At 45.1% G+C, this 21,876-nt stretch overlaps 1 protein-coding gene across 2 annotated transcripts in view; it reads left to right on the top strand.

Annotated features, from left to right (window-relative positions):
- The window catches only part of MORN5 (MORN repeat containing 5), a 74,745-nt gene extending 53,153 nt beyond the window's left edge, over positions 1-21,592 (top strand). For both annotated transcript variants that reach the window (XM_073573165.1, XM_073573164.1), the window contains exon 5: positions 19,051-21,592. In XM_073573165.1, coding sequence (XP_073429266.1) covers positions 19,051-19,130 — 80 coding nt within the window. In that variant the 3' untranslated portion in view covers positions 19,131-21,592. The remainder of the gene's footprint in view (positions 1-19,050) is intronic.
- The last annotated feature ends 284 nt before the right edge of the window (positions 21,593-21,876 follow it).

Genomic DNA, 21,876 nt, shown 5'->3' with positions numbered 1-21,876 from the left:
GATATTTTTTGATGACAACCAAACCATATCACCCACCTTAAACTGGGGACCAACGGTCCTACGCCGGTTGGAAAACTGCTGGGCCTTTTCCTGGGAGAGAGACAACTTATCTACTACTTGGTCCCAAATCTGGTGCATTCTCTCCACCACAGTGTCAACACCTGGGCAGGCAGAAGGCTCCACCTGCCCTGAAGAAAATCGAGAGTGAAAACCAAAGTTACAAAAAAAAGGTGACATCAAAGTGGCAGAACTAGCTCTATTATTTAAAGCAAATTCGGCCAAGGGCAAAAATGAAACCCAATCATCCTGATCGGCAGAAATAAAACATCTCAAATACAACTCCAAAGTCTGGTTTGTTCTCTCCGTCTGCCCATTGGTCTGAGGGTGAAACGCAGAGGAGAAGGACAACTGAATTCCCAGCTTGGAACAGAAAGTCCTCCAAAATCTAGACACAAACTGAACTCCTCTGTCAGATACAATGTTCTCAGGAATCCCGTGCAAGCGAACCACCTGTTGCAAAAACAAGGGCACCAACTCAGAGGAAGATGGCAACTTAGGGAGTGGTACAAGATGGACCATCTTAGAGAATCTATCACAAATCACCCAAATAACAGTCATTCTCTGAGAGACAGGCATATCAGAGATAAAATCCATTGAAATATGGGTCCATGGCCTCCTGGGCACCGGCAAAGGCATCAACAAGCCACTAGAGCGAGAACAAGGTTTAGACCGGGAGCAAGTCCCACAGGACTGCACAAAATTCCTGACATCACGAGACAAGACGGGCCACCAAAAAGACCGACTCACCAGATCTCTAGTACCAAAAATACCTGGATGACCAGCCAATGCAGAGCAATGAACTTCAGACATCACTCTCTTCCTCCACTGGTCAGGAACATACAACTTTCCACTGGGACAACGCTCAGGTTTGTCCTCCTGAAACTCTTCCAGAGCACGTCTCAAATCGGGCGAGATGGCAGAAAGAACTACCCCCTCGCCTAAGATGGTAGCAGGCTTAGTCACAACAGGAGAATCAGCAAGGCAACTCCTAGAGAGGGCGTCTGCCTTGACATTCTTAGTGCCCGGAAGAAAAGAGACCACAAAATCAAAACGTGTGAAAAACAAGGCCCACCTAGCCTGTCTAGGATTCAAGTGCTTGGCCGACTCCAGGTAAATCAAATTCTTGTGGTCAGTAAGGACCACGACTTGGTGTTTGGCTCCCTCCAACCAATGTCTCCACTCCTCAAATGCCCATTTCATGGCCAACAGTTCCCGATTCCCCACATCATAGTTACGTTCGGATGGGGAGAACTTTCGGGAAAAGAAAGCACAAGGATTCATTTTAGATGTCACAGGATCCTTTTGGGACAACACCACTCCTGCACCAATCTCAGAAGCGTCCACCTCCACCTGAAACGGGAGTGAGACATCAGGTTGCCGCAAAACCGGAGCAGAAGTGAATCTTCGCTTCAGCTCCTGAAAGGAAGAAACAGCCTCCGGAGACCAATTCAGCACATTAGCACCCTTCCTAGTCAAATCCGTCAATGGCTTGGCAATATCAGAAAAATTAGCTATAAATTTCCGATAAAAATTAGCAAAACCCAAAAACTTCTGGAGGGCCTTCAAAGAAGTGGGCTGACCCCAATCATAAGTGGTCTGTACCTTGGCCGGGTCCATTTCAATAGTTGACGGAGACAAAATAAATCCCAAAAATGAAATCCTCTGTACCCCAAAAAGGCATTTCGATCCCTTGACATACAGGGAATTCTCCCTCAAAATCCGGAACACAGTCCGAACATGTTCCACATGAGAGTCCCAATTCTTGGAGAAGATCAAAATATCATCCAGATAGATAATCAAAAATTTATCCACAAAGTCTCGGAATATATCGTTCATGAAGCACTGGAAGACAGAAGGGGCATTAGTGAGCCCAAAAGGCATCACCAGGTACTCAAAATGTCCCTCCGGAGTATTAAACGCCGTCTTCCATTCATCCCCATGCTTAATACGAATAAGATTATACGCTCCCCTGAGGTCAAGCTTGGTAAACCAGCAAGCACCTTTAACTCTGGAGAATAGATCAGAAATCAGGGGTAACGGATACTGATATTTAACAGTAATTTTGTTGAGGGCACGATAGTCAATACAAGGCCTTAATGAACCATCCTTTTTAGCCACGAAAAAAAAAACCGCACCTAAGGGTGAAGAGGATGGTCTAATATGACCCTTCTCCAATGCCTCCTTAATATAGGATCGCATAGCCTCGTGCTCGGGTACAGATAAATTGAAAAGCCGACCCTTGGGGAATTTACACCCCGGGTTCAGCTCAATTGCACAGTCATAACTCCTATGAGGAGGCAAAGACGCAGACTCATTCTCACTAAATACATCATAAAAGTCAGCCAAATAGTCAGGAACATCATGCGACTGGAGAGAGGTGGAGAAAACAGGAGCATCACTAAGGGCACACCGACAACCCCAACTCACCACAGACAAAGATTTCCAATCCAGAACTGGATTATGGATTTGCAACCAGGGAAACCCCAGAACAATGGTATCATGCAAATTAGGCTGAGTTCACACGTGGCGTTTTTTTGCGTTTCCGCGGCGGTTTTAAGGCTAGTTTCACACTTGCTTTTTTTTGCAGCGCGTTTTTCCTGCAAAAAAACGCATTGAAAAAACGCATACAAAAGCATACAACTGCTGCGTTTTTTTCAAGCATTTTTATGAGCATGCATGAAAAAAACGCAGCGTTTTTATGCGTTTGTATGCGTTTTTAGTGCGTTTTTACCGCGTTTGCGTTTTTTTCCAACATTAGGTGGCCCCTCACACTAACCCAAACCATGACTTTACTAACCCTAACCCTGACCCTAACCCTAACCCTGACCCTAACCCTTAACCAAATCATACTTAACCCTAACCCAAACCCTAAACCCTAACTAACCCTAACCCTGACCCTAACCCTGACCCTAACCCTGACCCTAACCCTAACCCTGACCCTAACCCTTAACAAAACCATACTTAACCCTAACCCTGACCCTAACCCTAACCCTGACCATAACCCTGACCCTAACCCTGACCCTAACCCTTAACAAAACCATACTTAACCCTAACCCTGACCCTAACCCTGACCCTAACCCTTAACCAAACCATACTTAACCCTAATCCTGACCCTAACCCTGACCCTAACCCTTAACAAAACCATACTTAACCCTAACCCTAACCCTGACCATAACCCTAACCCTGACCCTAACCCTGACCCTAACCCTAACCCTGACCCTAACCCTAACCCTGACCCTAACCCTTAACAAAACCATACTTAACCCTAACCCTGACCCTAACCCTTAACCAAACCATACTTAACCCTAATCCTGACCCTAACCCTGACCCTAACCCTTAACAAAACCATACTTAACCCTAACCCTGACCCTGACCATAACCCTAACCCTGACCCTAACCCTAACCCTGACCCTAACCCTTAACAAAACCATACTTGACCCTAACCCTGACCCTAACCCTGACCCTAACCCTTAACCAAACCATACTTAACCCTAATCCTGACCCTAACCCTGACCCTAACCCTTAACAAAACCATACTTAACCCTGACCCTAACCCTGACCCTAACCCTAACCCTAACCCTGACCCTAACCCTTAACCAAACCATAGTTAACCCTAATCCTGACCCTAACCCTGACCCTAACCCTTAACCAAACCATACTTAACCCTAACCCTGACCCAAACCCCAACCCTAACCCTGACCCTAACCCTAACCCTAAACCCCCTTAACTAACCCTAACTCTAACCCAAACCCCTAAATTCCATGGTTAAAAAAAAAAAACGCATATGCAAAAAAACGCATACATGAGCATGCCAGTGCGCACATATGCGCATCCATAGGCTATAATGGCCATTTTTAGAGCAAAACGTGCGCATATGTGCGCATGCGCTTTTTTGCAGGGCCAAAAAATGCAACATGCTGCGTCTGGAAAATACAAACGCACACCCCAAAAAAACGCAGCGCATGAAAATCGCATACATGCGCTTACAAGCGCGCAGGTATGCGCACCCATGTTAAATATAGGGGAAAAAACGCATGCGCACATATGCGTTTTTTTCCAGCGCTAAAAAACGCAAATGTGAAACCAGCCTAACCGCGCGATTTTGCCGCGAAAACGCAAAATAAGCATCCCATGCATTCCTATGGGATTCCGCAATGCTGTGCTAATGCTGCGGTTTTTACCGCGGCGGAATCGCTTCGCGGTAAAAAACGCAGCATGCTCATTAATTTGCGGAATCGCGGTGATCCCGCACCCATAGGAATGCATTGTTCCGCTTACTTCCCGCATGTGGCTGTGCACACCATGCGGAAAGTAAGCAGAACATTTGCGGATGGTACCCACGGTCCGGAGGAGAGGAGATTGTCCTCCAGACTTTGGGTACCATATCCCTGTAAAAAATAGAATTTAAAATAAAAAATATTGTTATTCTTACCTTCCGGCGTCCCGCGCAGCATTCCCGCCTCTCTCCACGCTCCCGATCCCAGTAAGCCTTTGCGAAAATGCCCGCGATGACGTCCGTTCTCGCGGGATCGCGAAGTCTCGCGGTCATTCGCGCGACGTCATCGCGAATTACCGCGAGACATCGCAATCCCGCGAGAACGGACGTCATCGCGGGCATTTTCGCAAAGGATTACTGGGAACGGATGCGCGGGACGTCGGAAGGTAAGAATAACATCATTTTTTATTTTTTTTTTACATTCTATCTTTTACTACTGATGCTGAATAGGTGGCCTCAGTAGTAAAAAGTTGGTCACACTTGTCAAACACTATGTTTGACGAGTGTGACCAACTTGTCAATCAGTTCTCCAAGCGATGCTACAGATCTACGCTAATTACGCTTGCAAAATGCTAGTTTTTCCGCGGGAAAATCGCGGGAATTTAAAATGCGGAATGGAATTCCGGAATTCTCACGGTAATTTCCGCGTGAGTTCTGGTACGTGTGCACTTAGCCTTATGCAACACCAAAAATCTGCAATTTTCTTGATGGTCTAACTCGTCGGGGAACTCCGCGCAGCAGGTTAAAATTGTCATCTCTTTGCTGCGCGGCGATCCCCAGGATTGGGCGTTTTCTTTGAAACCTGATGATCCTATTCTGAATAATGTGAACGCATTTTTTCAAGCCTTGGGGTTGTTGTATGATGAACCTAATGCTATTGATCAGGCTGAAAAGACCCTTTTGGCATTAAGCCAGGGTCGGGATTCGGCAGAGTTGTACTGTCAAAAATTCCGAAAGTGGGCGGTCCTTACTACCTGGAATGATGGTGCCTTGGCAGCCCTCTTTCGGAAGGGTTTGTCAGAAACTGTAAAAGATACTATGGTGGGATTTCCTGTTCCCTCTGGTCTTGACGATTCTATGTCATTAGCCATTCAGGTGGATCGGCGTTTACGTGAACGCAAAACTACACGAGAGATGTTGCCACCTGTTGAACAAATGTCTGAACCTATGCAATGTGATAGAGTTTTGTCTAGGGCGCAACGTCAGGAGTTCAGAAGGCGTAATAAGCTGTTTTTTTTTTGTGGAGATGCCTCGCATATTATTTCTGTCTGCCCTAAACGAGAGAAACGTTGTGCACACACGTTTTCTGTGGGTGGTGTTCAACCTAAGTTTCTTCTGGCAATTACTCTGATCTGCTCCTTGTCCACATTTTCTGCCAAGGCTTTTGTGGATTCAGGAGCAGCTCTTAGGCTACTTTCACACATCAGGTTTTCGGCGTCAGGCGCGATCCGGCGTCGTGCCGGAACTCCGGATCCGGCAAATGTTTAGTAAAACCGGATGTGACGGATCCGGTTTTCTGCCGGATCCGTCTTTTTCTTGACAGACAAAACCGGATCCGTCTCATCCGGTTCATCCGTTTTTCTATCCGTTTTTCGACGGATTACGCCGGATCCGGTTTTTAAAATTGACCCTTGTGGCCTTCCGAACGGGATTGGCTACTGGAAAACTATATATAGCATGTTCCTACAGCCCTTCTTTGACAGGTTGTAGAGGAGAAAGTGCAGGTTGGAGAGAAGAGCAAGTTACTGGCGAAGATGGATGTTGTCATTGGAAATATTTTGAAGAATTTGGCGGATTTTATAGCGGAGGCGAATCGTTTGAGGGTGATTGTTCTGGAGAAGGAGAGAGCGAGACAGCAGCGCATCAGGCATCGTAGACGACGTTTGTGGATCCACCCCATCACAGCCAAGAGAATGACGCGTGGGGTCTATTCTACACTCTGCATGGACCTTCGACGAAACCCGGATAAATTTTTTGGATATGTTAGGATGAAAATGGAGAATTTTGATTACATGGTGGAGCGCATTGCACACCTCATAAGAAAAGCGGACACCTATTGCCGCTTCTCTGTTTCACCCGCAGAGCGTCTGATGGTGACTTTAAGGTAAGCCACATTTATTGTATGTGATCGCATCAGAGCACACTTTCACTGCAATCTTGTTGGTGGTAGTTTGTATCTCCAAGTGTTATAGCTCAGTTTTGGTATGTAATACTGTGATTTAAAACTAATTTATTGTTTTTTAATTCCCCACAGATTTCTTGCAACTGGAGAATCCCTTTCGTCACTGCATTTCCAGTACAGACTCGGGATTTCCACCATATCTGGAATTGTGAAGTACACATGCCGTGCACTGTGGGACTCCTTAGCTGAAGAGTTTTTACCAGAGCCCACAACAGAGAGGTGGATTGAAATTGCTGACAAGTTTCAACAGATATGTCAGTTTCCCAACTGCTTGGGCGCTGTGGACGGGAAACATATCCGCATTGTAAAGCCAGCTGGATCGGGATCGGAATATTTCAATTACAAGAAATATTTTTCAATTGTCCTCATGGCCATCGCTGACGCGGAATACAAATTTATTGCGGTTGATATTGGGGCCTATGGCCGCTCCAATGACTCTCAAGTTTTCAAACTGTCTGCCATGGGGCGTAAACTGTTTGGAAACACCTTCCAGTTCCCACCACCTAGACCGCTGCCGCAAACATCTGGTCCACCTATGCCATTTGTCTGTGTAGGGGATGAAGCCTTCCAGCTGTCAGAACACCTTTTGAAACCGTACTCTAGCAGAGGATTGACAAGACCAAAACGCATTTTTAATTACCGCCTCACAAGAGCAAGAAGAATGGTTGAATGTACCTTTGGTATTCTGACAGCCAAATGGCGGGTCCTATTGACTGCGATCAACCTCAAGACAGAAACTGTGGACGAGGTGATCAAAGCGTGCGTGGTACTCCACAATTTTGTTATCTGCAAGGAACCCATTTCCATTGAGGACACCTCTGAAGAAACCACCTTGCATGATTACCATGACATTACCACTAGAAGTTCTGTGTTTGGTTTCAGTAATGAGGGACAATTTTGCACTATACTTTATGTCACCTCAAGGCAGAGTACACTGGTAGGATGACAGAGTGTGAAAGATTTGTGCCCTAACCAAACTTGTGTACCTTCTGTGCCAACAGTATATACCTTTGCCAACCAAAGTTGGCTATCTTGTCATGGTCTCTATTTTTAGCTTTAGGCCACAGGTGTGTACCTGGTTGTGTGTTATGCAAAGTATTTCACCTTTTAACAAAAGTTGTGTACATTGTTAGGAAATCACCAACAATAAACACAACTTTTTAGGTGAAATACTTTGCTTCAAACACAACCAGGAACACAACTGTGGCAAAAAGCTAAAATTTACCCACAGTTATATACCTAGTTTTGAATACCATTTCACCTTTTAAATACCCTGTATTTAACCTTTTTCGCCGCAGAAAGAAATGACAGACAACCAGTGTAAAATAATTTAACTTTTATTGAAAAATGTTTTTTTTAGTAAACTTTTTTAAAATTTTAATAAACTTGTTTAATAAAGCTTTGAAACCATAAAACTGGTCATTTTTATTTAAATACACACATTATAAATCTGTGTAGTGTGTGGTGGAAATACTGCTGGAGGGGCTGCGGGACACTTCGACACTGGGAGTGTGGAGAGAGGACTGGGATCGTGGTGGGGAAGGAACAGTTAGAGGTGAAGGTGTGGAAAAAACTACAGAATGGGTGGACATGTGGGAAGCAGAAGAGGTGGTGGGTGGTGGAGTGGAGGGTTGGGCAGGGACTGTAGGAGCAGATGATGTTGATGGCAAGTTGTATGGGGAAGGAGTTTGGTACGGGGCAGGTTGCTGGAAGTGGGGAGATGTCTGGTACGGGGCAGGTTGCTGGAAGTGGGGAGATGTCTGGTACGGGGCAGGTTGCTGGAAGTGGGGAGATGTCTGGTACGGGGCAGGTTGCTGGAAGTGGGGAGATGTCTGGTACTGGGGAGTTTGCAGGTACTGGGGAGGTTGCTGGTACTGGGGAGGTTGCTGGTACTGGGGAGGTTGCTGGTACTGGGGAGGTTGCTGGTACTGGGGAGGTTGCTGGTACTGGGGAGGTTGCTGGTGCTGGGGAGGTTGCTGGTGCTGGGGAGGTTGCTGGTGCTGGGGAGGTGGATGGTATGTAATAGGAGGGGGAGGATGGAAAGTGGCTGGAGGGGGTGTAGATGTAATAGGAGGGGGAGGATGGAAAGTGGCTGGAGGGGGTGTAGATGTAATAGGAGGGGGAGGATGGAAAGTGGCTGGAGGGGGTGCAGGTGGAGGAACTACTGTGGTGGGAGGAGGAGGTTGGGAGGTAACTTGCTGGAGAGCAGCGTGGCATGAATGCATTACATGCATCTGCTGGGCAGGAGAGAGCGTTTCCATGCGCTCCACAACAGACCTGAAAAAGGTGTGGTTTGGCGAAGATCTTGCTTCTGAATGCATGGTTTGCAGAAGTGTCTTCACCTCCAGAATGCTGGAGTTGATCTGCTGATAGCCTGCGGAGATTTGCTCTGACAAGACTTTTAGACAGTTCTGGAAAGATGCATTCAGATGCAAGAACTCTGGCGCATAAGTCTTTTCCTGACCCCTCTGCCGCTGCCGCCCAGTACCCGCAGGTGTACTAGAGGTGGCAGGGGCAGAAGGGTGGGGTAAAGGGAAAGCGATCTCCTCACCATCAGCTTCATGTAATGTAGGCGGCCACGATGCTCCTGTGCTGGTGGATGGGACAGATGGGTCGAATGTGTGGGAAGGTGCAGATGTACCGGGGCGGTCGAAGTGTCCCTCGGTGCCGGTCTCCTCAGGGTTCGCCTCAGAAGGGTCCAATCGTGCAGGCTCCCGAGTGCTGCTCACCGTGCTGTGGAATAAAGAGAAAAAAAACAATTAAAATAGTGACATGGTATGGCCCTGGCTGAAAAAAAAAAGTTACATCTAAACATTTTTTTGTCACATGTGGTGTGTAATATTTACCTTCTGGTGAGCATTGTCTCCCGGAGGAACGACAGGGCTCGTGCGTACTTGTACTTGCTCCTGCGTCCTCCAGATCCACTCGGGGCCCGCATCTCTTTATTGAACTCCTTCTTGAAACGATCCCTCACAGACCGCCACCGCTTCACAATTCTCTCCCCTGAAACGAGAAAGGACAAAGTGGTTAGTATACAACATCAGTGTTTCCCAAACTCCAGTCCTCATGGTCCCCAGGGGTCATGTTTTCAGGATTTCCAAAGTAAATAGAAATCCTGAACACATGATCCGTGGGGACCACGAGGACTGGAGTTCGGGAAACACTGGTTTAAATCAAGCAACCGGTACTGTATATACTTACGCTCTTTAATCTGGGCCCGAGCTTCGAGGTCCTCCCAGCGGTCCACAAGGAGCGAACAGATTTCCTCCCAGAGTCGTCGGGTAACGATCAGGTCAGCGTGGCGGCGGTCAGCCATATTCCAGAGCGGCTCCCTTTCTCTGACGAGATCGATGAGGCGGTCCACATCAATCCCTCCATCCTCACCGTCAGAGTCGGGAGCACGCTGTGAAGGCTGTTAAAGAAAAAGACAAAAATAACATAATTAGCCTCCACAAAAGAAATGAAATAAAAAGTGCAAAAAAAACAAAGCAAAAATATTTATACTTACACGCTGGTGACCGCTGCGTTGCTGTCACCGACGACCCTGGGAGGCACTGCGAGGACCTCTTGGCCAAGCACCAGATTGGGAAGACTAGAGAAGAAAACAAAAAATGTTATGTCTTTGGATGTAGGCATTTGTTTGCTGTGTGTGGTCTGCAGAACATTGTTTTCTATGTGTTGGGTGTAGTGTGATGTTGTGTTTCTGCGTTTGATGCAAAAAACTTACCAATTGTGAGCCCACTCCAAGTGTCTGTCCACCCCTTCCTTCTTCTTCTGGGAGCTCCTCTTCATCTTGTGATTCCTGTTTTGAAATAAAAGGCAATGAATACACATATATTACAGAGATGATGGATTTTGGAAATAAAAACTTACCGTCAAACGCTGACGATGCGAGGGAGGGCTCCCAGAAGATGTGCTGTCTTCCTCATGGCCAGACTCCATGGCTGTGGGTGGTGTTTCTGCTGCTGCCATTGCTGCTGCTGCTGCTGCTGCTGCATCTATTGGGCGGCTGTTGAATAAAGAGAAACAAAGGGCCAATGAATATCTTGATATTCCTATCCCTAGTTTGGAGGAATGGGGGATTTGATAATTACCGTCTCTCATCTGCTGCTGGACTCCCCTCCCGTTGTTCAGCATGCTGCTCCATTTGGGGTGGTGCTGATGGTGCTGCTGCTGCAGATGTCTGCTGCCTTCTCCTGCTCCTGGTTCTTGGCTTGGGTGGCATGTTGGGTGTGGCTGAGGGTCCCATTGTCTTGCTTTTATATATGTCCTGTGGGCAGAGCTACTGAGCATGCTCAGACCAAAGAAACCGGATCCGGCCGCCGGATCCGGCTGTCGCCGGATCAGGAGCATTGCGGCACTCATAGGCTTTCATTGTATGAAAAAGCCGGACACGCCGGATCCGGCGTGTCCGGCTTTTTCGCCGGAGACAAAAAACGTTACAGTAGCCGTTTTTTCCAGACGCCGGATCGCGTCACATTGCCGGATCCGGCGAAAATCGGATGAAACGCATGGCCATCCGGCTCGATCCGGCTCTAATGCAAGTCAATGGGGGGGAACCGGATCCGGCATTGCATTTCGCCGGATCCGGTTTTAGTCAAAAGCGCCGGATCGCGCCTGACGCCGAAAACCTGATGTGTGAAAGAGGCCTTAACCTGATGGACTTGGATTTTGCTAAACGTTGTGGATTTCCTATGACACCTCTGCGGACGCCTATCCCTTTGAGGGGTATTGATGCTACTCCTTTGGCGAAGAATAAACCTCAGTTTTGGACCCAGGTGGTAATGCGGGTCGCCCCAGACCATCAAGAAAATTGCAGATTTTTGGTGTTGCATAATTTGCATGATACCATTGTTCTGGGGTTTCCCTGGTTGCAAATCCATAATCCAGTTCTGAATTGGAAATCTTTGTCTGTGGTGAGTTGGGGTTGTCGGTGTGCCCTTAGTGATGCTCCTGTTTTCTCCTTCTCTCCCCAGTCGCATGATGTTCCTGACTATTTGGCTGACTTTTATGATGTATTTAGTGAGAATGAGTCTGCGTCTTTGCCTCCTCATAGGAGTTATGACTGTGCAATTGAGCTGAACCCGGGGTGTAAATTCCCCAAGGGTCGGCTTTTCAATTTATCTGTACCCGAGCACGAGGCTATGTGATCCTATATTAAGGAGGCATTGGAGAAGGGTCATACAGTTGTGGCCAAAAGTATTGACACCCCTGCAATTCTGTCAGATAATACTCAGTTTCTTCCTGAAAATGATTGCAAACACAAATTCTTTTGTATTATTATCTTCATTTAATTTGTCGTAAATGAAAAAACACAAAAAGAATTGTCCTAAAGCCAAATTGGATATAATTCCACACCAAACATAAAAAAGAGGGTGGACAAAAGTATTGGCACTGTTCGAAAAATCATGTGATGCTTCTCTAATTTGTGTAATTAACAGCACCCGTAACTTACCTGTGGCACCTAACAGGTGTTGGCAATAACTAAATCACACTTGCAGCCAGTTGACATGGATTAAAGTTGGCTCAACCTCTGTCCTGTGTCCTTGTGTGTACCACATTGAGCATGGAGAAAAGAAAGAAGACCAAAGAACTGTCTGAGGACTTGAGAAACCAAATTGTGAGGAAGCATGAGCAATCTCAAGGCTACAAGTCCATCTCCAAAGACCTGAATGTTCCTGTGTCTACCGTGCGCAGTGTCATCAAGAAGTTTAAAGCCCATGGCACCGTGGCTAACCTCCCAAAAAGCACTAGAAAATGGTTTGAGAGAAAGCAATGGAGACTTCTAAGATGGCCAGCAATGAGTCCAGACCTGAATCCCATAGAACACCTGTGGAGAGATCTAAGAATGGCAGTTTGGTGAAGGCACCCTTCAGGTATCAGGGACCTGGAGCAGTTTGCCAAAGAAGAATGGTCTAAAATTCCAGCAGAGCATTGTAAGAAACTCACTGATGGTTACCGGAAGCGGTTGGGCGCAGTTATTTTGGCTAAAGGTTGTGCAACCAAGTATTAGGCTGAGGGTGCCGATACTTTTGTCTGGCCAATTTTTGGAGTTTTGTTTGAAATGATCAATGTTTTGCTTTTTGCTTTATTCTCTTTTGTGTTTTTTCATTTAAGACAAATTAAATGAAGATAATAATACCAAAGAATTTGTGTTTGCAATCATTTTCAGGAAGAAACTGAGTATTATCTGACAGAATTGCAGGGGTATCAATACTTTTGGCCACAACTGTATTAGACCATCCTCTTCACCCTTAGGTGCTGTTTTTTTTTTCGTGGCTAAAAAGGATGGTTCATTAAGGCCTTGTATTGACTATCGTGCCCTCAACAAAATTACTGTTAAATATCAGTATCCGTTACCCCTGATTTCTGATCTATTTCCCAGAGTTAAAGGTGCTTGCTGGTTTACCAAGCTTGACCTCAGGGGGGCATATAATCTTATTCGCATTAAGCATGGGGATGAATGGAAGACGGCGTTTAATACTCCGGAGGGACATTTTGAGTACCTGGTGATGCTTTTTGGGCTCACTAATGCCCCTTCTGTCTTCCAGTGCTTCATGAACGATATATTCCGAGACTTTGTGGATAAATTTTTGATTATCTATCTGGATGATATTTTGATCTTCTCCAAGAATTGGGACTCTCATGTGGAACATGTTCGGACTGTGTTCCGGATTTTGAGGGAGAATTCTCTGTATGTCAAGGGATCGAAATGCCTTTTTGGGGTACAGAGGGTTTCATTTTTGGGATTTATTTTGTCTCCGTCAACTATTGAAATGGACCCGGCCAAGGTACAGGCCATTTATGATTGGGTTCAGCCCACTTCTTTGAAGGCCCTCCAGAAGTTTTTGGGTTTTGCTAATTTTTATCGGAAATTTATAGCTAATTTTTCTGGTATTGCCAAGCCATTGACGGATTTGACTAGGAAGGGTGCTAATGTGCTGAATTTGTCTCCGGAGGCTGTTTCTTCCTTTCAGGAGCTGAAACGAATATTCACTTCTGCTCCGGTTTTGTGGCAACCTGATGTCTCACTCCCGTTTCAGGTGGAGGTGGACGCTTCTGAGATTGGTGCAGGAGCGGTGTTGTCCCAAAAAGATCCTGTGACATCTAAAATGAATCCTTGTGCTTTCTTTTCCCGAAAGTTCTCCCCATCCGAACATAACTATGATATGGGGAATCGGGAACTGTTGGCCATGAAATGGGCATTTGAGGAGTGGAGACATTGGTTGGAGGGAGCCAAACACCAAGTCATGGTCCTTACTGACCACAAGAATTTGATTTACCTGGAGTCGGCCAAGCGCTTGAATCCTAGATAGGCTAGGTGGGCCTTGTTTTCACATGTTTTGATTTTGTGGTCTCTTTTCTTCCGGGCACTAAGAATGTCAAGGCAGACGCCCTCTCTAGGAGTTTCCTTGCTGATTCTCCTGTTGTGACTAAGCCTGCTACCATCTTAGGCGAGGGGGTAGTTCTTTCTGCCATCTCGCCCGATTTGAGACGTGCTCTGGAAGAGTTTCAGGAGGACAAACCTGAGCGTTGTCCCAGTGGAAAGTTGTATGTTCCTGACCAGTGGAGGAAGAGAGTGATGTCTGAAGTTCATTGCTCTGCATTGGCTGGTCATCCAGGTATTTTTGGTACTAGAGATCTGGTGAGTCGGTCTTTTTGGTGGCCCGCCTTGTCTCGTGATGTCAGGAATTTTGTGCAGTCCTGTGGGACTTGCTCCTGGTCTAAACCTTGTTCTCGCGCTAGTAGCTTGTTGATGCCTTTGCCGGTGCCCAGGAGGCCATGGACCCATATTTCAATGGATTTTATCTCTGATATGCCTGTCTCTCAGAGAATGACTGACTGTTATTTGGGTGATTTGTGATAGATTCTCTAAGATGGTCCATCTTGTACCACTCCCTAAGTTGCCATCTTCCTCTGAGTTGGTGCCCTTGTTTTTGCAACAGGTGGTTCGCTTGCATGGGATTCCTGAGAACATTGTATCTGATAGAGGAGTTCAGTTTGTGTCTAGATTTTGGAGGACTTTCTGTTCCAAGCTGGGAATTCAGTTGTCCTTCTCCTCTGCTTTTCACCCTCAGACCAATGGGCAGACGGAGAGAACAAACCAGACTTTGGAGTCGTATTTGAGATGTTTTATTTCTGCTGATCAGGATGATTGGGTTTCATTTTTGCCCTTGGCCGAATTTGCTTTAAATAATAGAGCTAGTTCTGCCACTTTGATGTCACCTTTTTTTTGTAAGTTTGGTTTTCACCCTCGATTTTCTTCAGGGCAGGTGGAGCCTTCTGCCTGCCCAGGTGTTGACACTGTGGTGGAGAGAACGCACCAAATCTGGGACCAAGTAGTGGATAAGTTGTCTCTCTCTCTCCCAGGAAAAGGCCCAGCGGTTTTCCAACCGGCGTAGGACCGTTGGTCCCCAGTTTAAGGTGGGTGATATGGTTTGGTTGTCATCAAAAAATATCGCTATGAAGGTGGCTTCTCCTAAGTTTAAGGCTAGATTTATTGAACCTTACAAGATTTTGGAGATTATTAATCTGGTCTCTTTTCGGTTGGCTCTTCCTGTCACATTTAAAATTCATAATGTGTTTCATAAGTCCTTGTTGAAGAGGTTTGTTGAACCAGTAGTTCCTGTGGTGGCACCTCCTGACCCTATATTGGTTGAAGGTAACATGGAATATGAGGTAGAGAAGATACTGGATTCCAGTCTGGCTAGACGGAGACTCCAGTATTTGGTTAAGTGGAAGGGTTATGGTCAGGAGGATAATTCCTGGGTCTCTGCCTCTGATATTCATGTCGAAAGATTGGTGCGTGCCTTTCATCGCGCTCACCCGGATCGCCCTGGTGGCATGGATGAGGGTTCGGTGACCGCTCCTCAAGGGGGAGGTACTGTTGTGAGTTCATTTTTCCCTTCACCATTGAGGTCTGATGAACTCCCTCCTCTGGTGAAGGAAGGTAGTGAGACTGATTACCAAACACCTGGGCAGCTAGATGGTAACTGGGTGGCTGGAATTGAGGACTGGATATAAGGCTGCCGACGCCCTTCTTCCTGGCTGGTGATTTTCCTGCTGGATTCTTGGAGACCAGTCTGATTCCTGCATCTCAAAGCTAAGTTTTTCTGCTCTGCTTTGTACTCTTCAGTTTTGTTTTTGTCTTGCCTTGTTTTTTGGGAGTTCTGCCATCCCCAGCCGGGGGTGAGCTGAATTCCATTTTTGTCTCTGATCTGTTGATCTTTTGTTCTGTCTTCAGAATATACCTGAGTGCTGATATAGTCTTTTGAAGCCTAGCGACTTCAGGGCCCGTTTTTCCTATCAGTCGGTTGGCTCATTTTGATAGGGTTTTTGCGGATGGCAGACAGCAGCTTTCCTATCCTGTCCTATGTAGTTAGCTTGGGCCCCATCATTTGCTCAACCTATCTTTCTATCTGTGTTAGTGTTTTCATCTTGCTTCACCGTCATTATATGTTGGGGGCTGCCTATTGCTTTGGGGTCTGCTCTGGGGCAGTTTAGTTTTTCCCCTTTCTGTCTTTAGGCTATGTAGCTCTCCGGCTGTGATCGAGGGGTCTAGGGCACCGTAGGAACCCCCCACGGCTACTGCTAGTTGTTGTGGATAGGTTCAGGTGTCTGCAATCCGATAGCTGCCAACCTCTCTGGTTTTTCTGGACTTGGCTGGTATTTTGTTTTTTCCTCCTTCGGTGACTCATCATAACACCTGTTAATCGGAGTCCTCTTAGGAGGAAGGATTGGTGGCACGTGGGGGTGTGAGTGTGGTGACACAGGGGGACGCCTCTGATGTCAGTCCTACAAAGAGTTCACCATTTTGTGGCAAACGCGTGAGTGGCAATAAACATTCAGGTACGGGCCTGTGTGTGAACGAGTATGTATGGGTGTCCAACAATAACATCCGGTGGAAGTGTGCTGCTGGATTTTGGAATTCTCGAGTTATCGGTCCTTATCGGGTGTCTGCCATTCTCGGCCCAGCGACCTACCAGCTGGAGATACCCTCTGTTATGCCCATACACAATTTATTCCCCAAGTCGGTGCTCTGGAGATGTGTGTCGCCTCCGGAACATATATATAAACGCGTTTGCCATAAACCTGTGAGTCAGGTGGTTGCTGAGGGGAACTCTGGTGGATCCAGGCGTCCTCATTGTAGGTGAGGTGCGGTGTTGAGGGTTCAGAGGCCCCTCATTGTAAGGGGGTACTGTCACAATCCATTTTTGGATCGATGTCAGATCTGGATCCTCAGATATAACCATTTTTCCTTTCAGGCCATGGGGGTTAATATTTTTTGCCGCTGGTGTTACAACAATTTTAGTTACTCTTCTGGTGGGTTTTTGCCCCCCGGTGGCCGCTGGTGTAATTGCATGGCTGGTCTATCTGTTGAGGCAGGTGGAATCCACTCCCACCTTCCTATATTAGCTCACCAGGTGCACCAGCTAACTGTTGGTGATATTATTATTCCTCCTTGGAGACCAACCAAGCTGTAGTTCAGGAGCTGGCAGAGTTCTGTGGTGCTTCAGTTGTATGCTGTATTCAAGTGGCAAACTCTGCTGTCCTGGAGCATTGCAGCAGAGCAAGCTAAGTGTTGTTTTGTTTTACCCTGTCTGTTGGATCTTTCCTTTTTGTGCAGTGCACTTTTTCCCTGTCTCACCTCCTGGAGAGGGGGTTGGGGGTTTAGCTCAGAGCTAAACAGGAGATAGGGACAGGTTGGGGACTTGGGCCTCACTACCATGAAGTGTACCCCCAAGGTAAGAAAAGTCAGGACACCCCCCTTAACCTTAGGGGCAGTTCACGGGCCCTGGTTCCGCGTCACCTGTTTTCCCCTTACTACCCCGTGACAGCAGCATAAGCTAGCTCTGACAATGTGTTTAAGTCAGGACCCAGATTGTATAGGGGACAGGAGTGGCTAACCGAGCTCAGCTGTGAACTCAGACTCCCAGAGCTCCCAACATGGCCAATTAACCCCTGTTCTGCCAAAATAAATTAACCATTTAAAAAGAAGGTGAAATGCTTCTTTTCAGTGCAGGAGTAGGAGCAATCAGACACTGCAGTCTTCTGGCGCTTCTCTGTTGCGGTAACCTCATAACAGTATAATTTCCTTTACACATCACAGATTTTTAATAATTTGTGTTGGGGGAAAAAAAAAAAAGCAGAAAAAGCAGCCATACTTGCAATATCATGTAAAGACTTGGGAGGAGCGGACCCGAGGAAGCTTGGCTTCGGTCGCACATTAGTCCAAAGTTTGGTGTGAGTACCAGAACTTGACCCGCACTTAACTCCAGACCCCAAGCAAGTCAATGGGGACTTTGGTATTGTAAAATAGTCGTAATAAGGGCTAGGGAGCTCCAAAAGAAAGCAAAATGAGGGTAAGAGCAGGACAATTACCCTGCAAACAAATGTTGATAGGGAAATTACTTAAAATAACATAGAATTGGAAAAAAAATAACCTTTAACCAGGAGGCGGAGGTCCAAGTGGAGTAGAGCAGCGCCTTGTATGTGTACTTTACTGTACTTCTTAATAAATGAATGAAAAACAACAATGTGGGTCCTCCTTATTTTTAATAACAAGCCAAGGGAAAGCAGACAGGTGTGAGCTGGTCTTATTATGTTGGGAAAGGACCAATATCCATGAACCTTCCCAGCCTATTAATTTCAGCGCCCACCTGTATGCTTTGCCGTTGCTGGTTATTAAAAATTGGGGACCCCCAAAAAATGATGTGGGGCACTCCTTTTTTTTAAAAACCAGCTAAAGCAAAGTGGATAGCTGCGGGCTAGTATTAATAGGCTGGGAAGGTCATGGATATTGGCCCCTTCCCAACCTAATAACACCAGCTCCCAGCTGCCCCAGAAATGGCGCATCTATTAGATGCATCAATTCTGGCACTTAGCCTCGACTCTTCCCGATTGCCTTGTTGGGGTTGTCAATTGGGGTAATAGTTTTTGGGGTTCATGTCAGCTGGCATAAAGCCCAGGGGTTAGTAATGGAGAGGCATCTATCAGTTACACCCATTACTAACCCTGCATTTAGAAATAAAAAGACAAACACAGGAAAAAAAAGTTTACTGGAATAAAGACTCCTGTACACATTCCCTGGTGTACTCATTTATTGTTAAATAATAATCCCAGCAGTTCCGACATAATCCATTGTGGCTTCCCACAGCATCCAGTGATTCAAGCAATCTATGGAGCGCCGTTCTGAGAAAGACCTTCGATAGATCACTCGGGGTCATGTCTCACCATCCATGAGACATAACCATGAGTGACCTGTGCAGCCTCATTATCGATAACGTTGGTAATATTGCCTGCGCAATATTAGTGCCAGTCATAGTCACATAACCAAGGAAGGCACAGTATCTTTACCTGGGGAAGCTGTAGAGTCAGAGTGAAAATGGTCACAGTGCCTTTAATAACAGGATCTCCTTTTCAGCAGCAATCACAATGCACAAATCCCACCAGCATTGTCAGCCGTACACTTACCTTCAGTGCTGCTACATGCCCTTAATATCTATCATTTGTTTCTCTTCTGTCTCTCCAGATGATGATGAACATGAATGGATCGTTCAGACGTGCCGGAAGGGATGGGATGAGATTACAGGATACAAACCTAAGCACTAGATCGGGGTGACACTTAGCTGACATCTCACCTGTTCTTGTATAATCTTGTACTTGGAATGTAAAAGTATCCACAGTCACATCTGTGTCTTACTTCTTCAAAATAAGATTTGTGAATAAAATGAAAACTTTGGTCCCAATTCATTATTATATCCCCACGTTTTTGTGTAGTTTTTGGTGTTTTTCACACCTTTTTCATTTGCCCCATTAAAAAAAAATTGTCTTTTATTTTGTGTTCTCCTTTTTCTTTATTTTCTTTATTTTTCTTTTGTTTTATGGATGACATTCATCCACTCAATGCCGACTTTTATTCCCCATTGACTTGCATTGGGGTCGGGTTTCGGACAAAACTCCGACTTTTTTTGCACTAGTCGGACCAGTTTCATCTGAAACAAATTTTGTTTCATGAAACCCGATCCGACCAAAGTCGCTCAACTCTACTCAAAATGTTTCCACAAGTCCCTTTTTCTCCTGGAATAATTTTATTTAGACTTTAATTTTTTTGTGCAAATTTTGCTAATTTTTAAAGGAACATGTGACTTTTTGTGCTAAAATGACCACAAAATGCTTTAAAGGCAATAATGTTTTAATTTTATGCAAAATTCATGAACCCCATGTACAACTTTGAAGAATTTGGCATAAAAAAATGTTACAGTCTACCACAAGGCAAAAAAAGAAAAGTGACTTAAGAAAAAATGTAAATGTATTAACTGTGTCATAGTAAAGAGAAAAAGTCAGAAAGTGAGTAATCAAGGGATACTGTAGGCAATCTAAATACAAGTAAAATATTTTTACATGACAGTATAAAATAGATGTATTTTAGCTTCTGTGTAAACTATTGCAGCACAACACATTGAGTCCCAGGGTCATTCTGATCAGAGCCTAAACCAGCATCTTTAAAACCACAACAAACTTTTTTTAAAGAGTAGGTAAATTTTTTTTAATTTAATCATTGACCAGCCTTTGTAAAGTAGTGAATCTTTATATACCCTTCATTCAATTACTTTTGGTCCCTTTAAAAACAGGATGGCACATGTTAAGGAGCTGAAACTCCTAAACCCTTCATCCAATTTTAATGTGGATACCCTCAAATGAAAGCTGAAAGTCTGAACTTCAACTGCATCTGAATTGTTTTGTTTAAAATTCATTGTGGTAATGTCTAGAACCAAAATTAGAAAAATGTTGTTTCTGTCCAAATATATATGGACCTAAGTGTAATATACTCTTTTACCTTATTTTGCTTCCTTCTTTCTGAAACAACATGCTGCTTAAGTCACTCTCCTTTAGAAGGAGCTTTGACCTTCTGCTCTGCCAAGAATCTGTACCCAAACACTATTTCCGAACGCTCTCCTTGTATGACTTTCTCTGCTACCCTCCCACTATACTCAAACAGTGAGAACAGTAAAATAGTCTTTGAGTATGATTCTCGCTAGGGCTTCAGATCAGAGCAGCTTCTAAAAGAGCATGAACAAGGCACTTAAAACAGCAATTTCAGCAAGTTTTTTGAGAGAGAAAGAAGTGAAATTAGGTAATGGAGTATATTGTAGAGTTTAATAACTTTGCAAAGGCTAATCAATAAATATATTTAAAATAAATTAGTTACTCTATAAGACCACCAACCAACTCTTCATTGATAAATTACTTCCTTGAAGGGTGGCCTCTTACCAAGCTAGTATCCATACTATATGCTGGGACAGAAAATATGTAACAGAAAAGTCAAGATATAGGAGTGCAATATAGAAAATGTTTTAGAGGCGTCTCACTGTGAATAGCAAAGTATTAGCACTTCGTGTGTTGGCATTTTCATATATATTTAAAGGGGATATTGTTGCTATAAAGGGGTTTCCCAATTTGCCATTCTATTCTGCTGGCCAAAGTGAAGAGCCGCTGCAAAGAGTGACTTCAGTTTGATCACTGGCCGTCCATTTATTATTTGGCCGCTCATTGACTGTCCTTCCTCTAATAATTGCAGATCTCTTAGGGTTTCACCAACCGGAACCAACTTTTTGTGGAAAACTCACTTAAACAACTTCTTGGCAATCTTTAAGGTTTATTGGAGATCATTGTAGTATAAATCTCTCGTTAATAAACTTATACTTCTAGAGTTCCTCCAACGTTTTCATTTGATTACTATGGAAAATGTAAATTTTAGCTATCCGGCCAATTCAGTATGGCTTTTAATTACTTGTGTACATTTGGTATCATGCTTGCTTATATTCTCTAAAATGTAAAAACAATGTTAGCACTCAAGGATAGCCCAAGGGGATTTGCAGCGTAAAACTGAGAGCGTAAGAGGTTCTGACCTGCTGTAATTCAAAACCGTCCTTTAATTTCACAGCAGTACACATCCTCAGAAAGGAAGAACCTTGCCTGACCTTCTGTAGACTGACCTTGAGCTTTCTCAATTAGCCGTGGCTGATTTTAATAATCTGGTCATTTGGAAAAATAAAACTTTTCAAATTGCAGCATGATTTTTTCATTTAGCGTCGTCTGGCCTCGGATGTGGGTTGAGCCTTTTGAGTCTTTTCATTTGAACATCAAATCAGACAGAGCAAGCCTGCAGCTTACAGTGTAATCACATAATATACAGGAAAATCCATGTGGCACAGACAGGACTTGATGTCTTGTCACTCATTGAAGCACTATATACACTTTCAACACAGAGAAGGATAGTCATGAGCATGGAGCCACTTGTCAAACCTTCGTTCAGGCTAGCTAAAGAAGAGAATGGGGAAAAGCGCTCATAGGG

The sequence above is a fragment of the Dendrobates tinctorius genome, unplaced genomic scaffold, assembly GCF_039654945.1.
Source record: "Dendrobates tinctorius isolate UK_male_01 unplaced genomic scaffold, ASM3965494v1 ptg000034l, whole genome shotgun sequence".
Taxonomy (NCBI): domain Eukaryota; kingdom Metazoa; phylum Chordata; class Amphibia; order Anura; family Dendrobatidae; genus Dendrobates; species Dendrobates tinctorius.
Note: the sequence above shows the minus strand (reverse complement) of the source record. Positions and strands in the feature narration are given on the sequence as shown.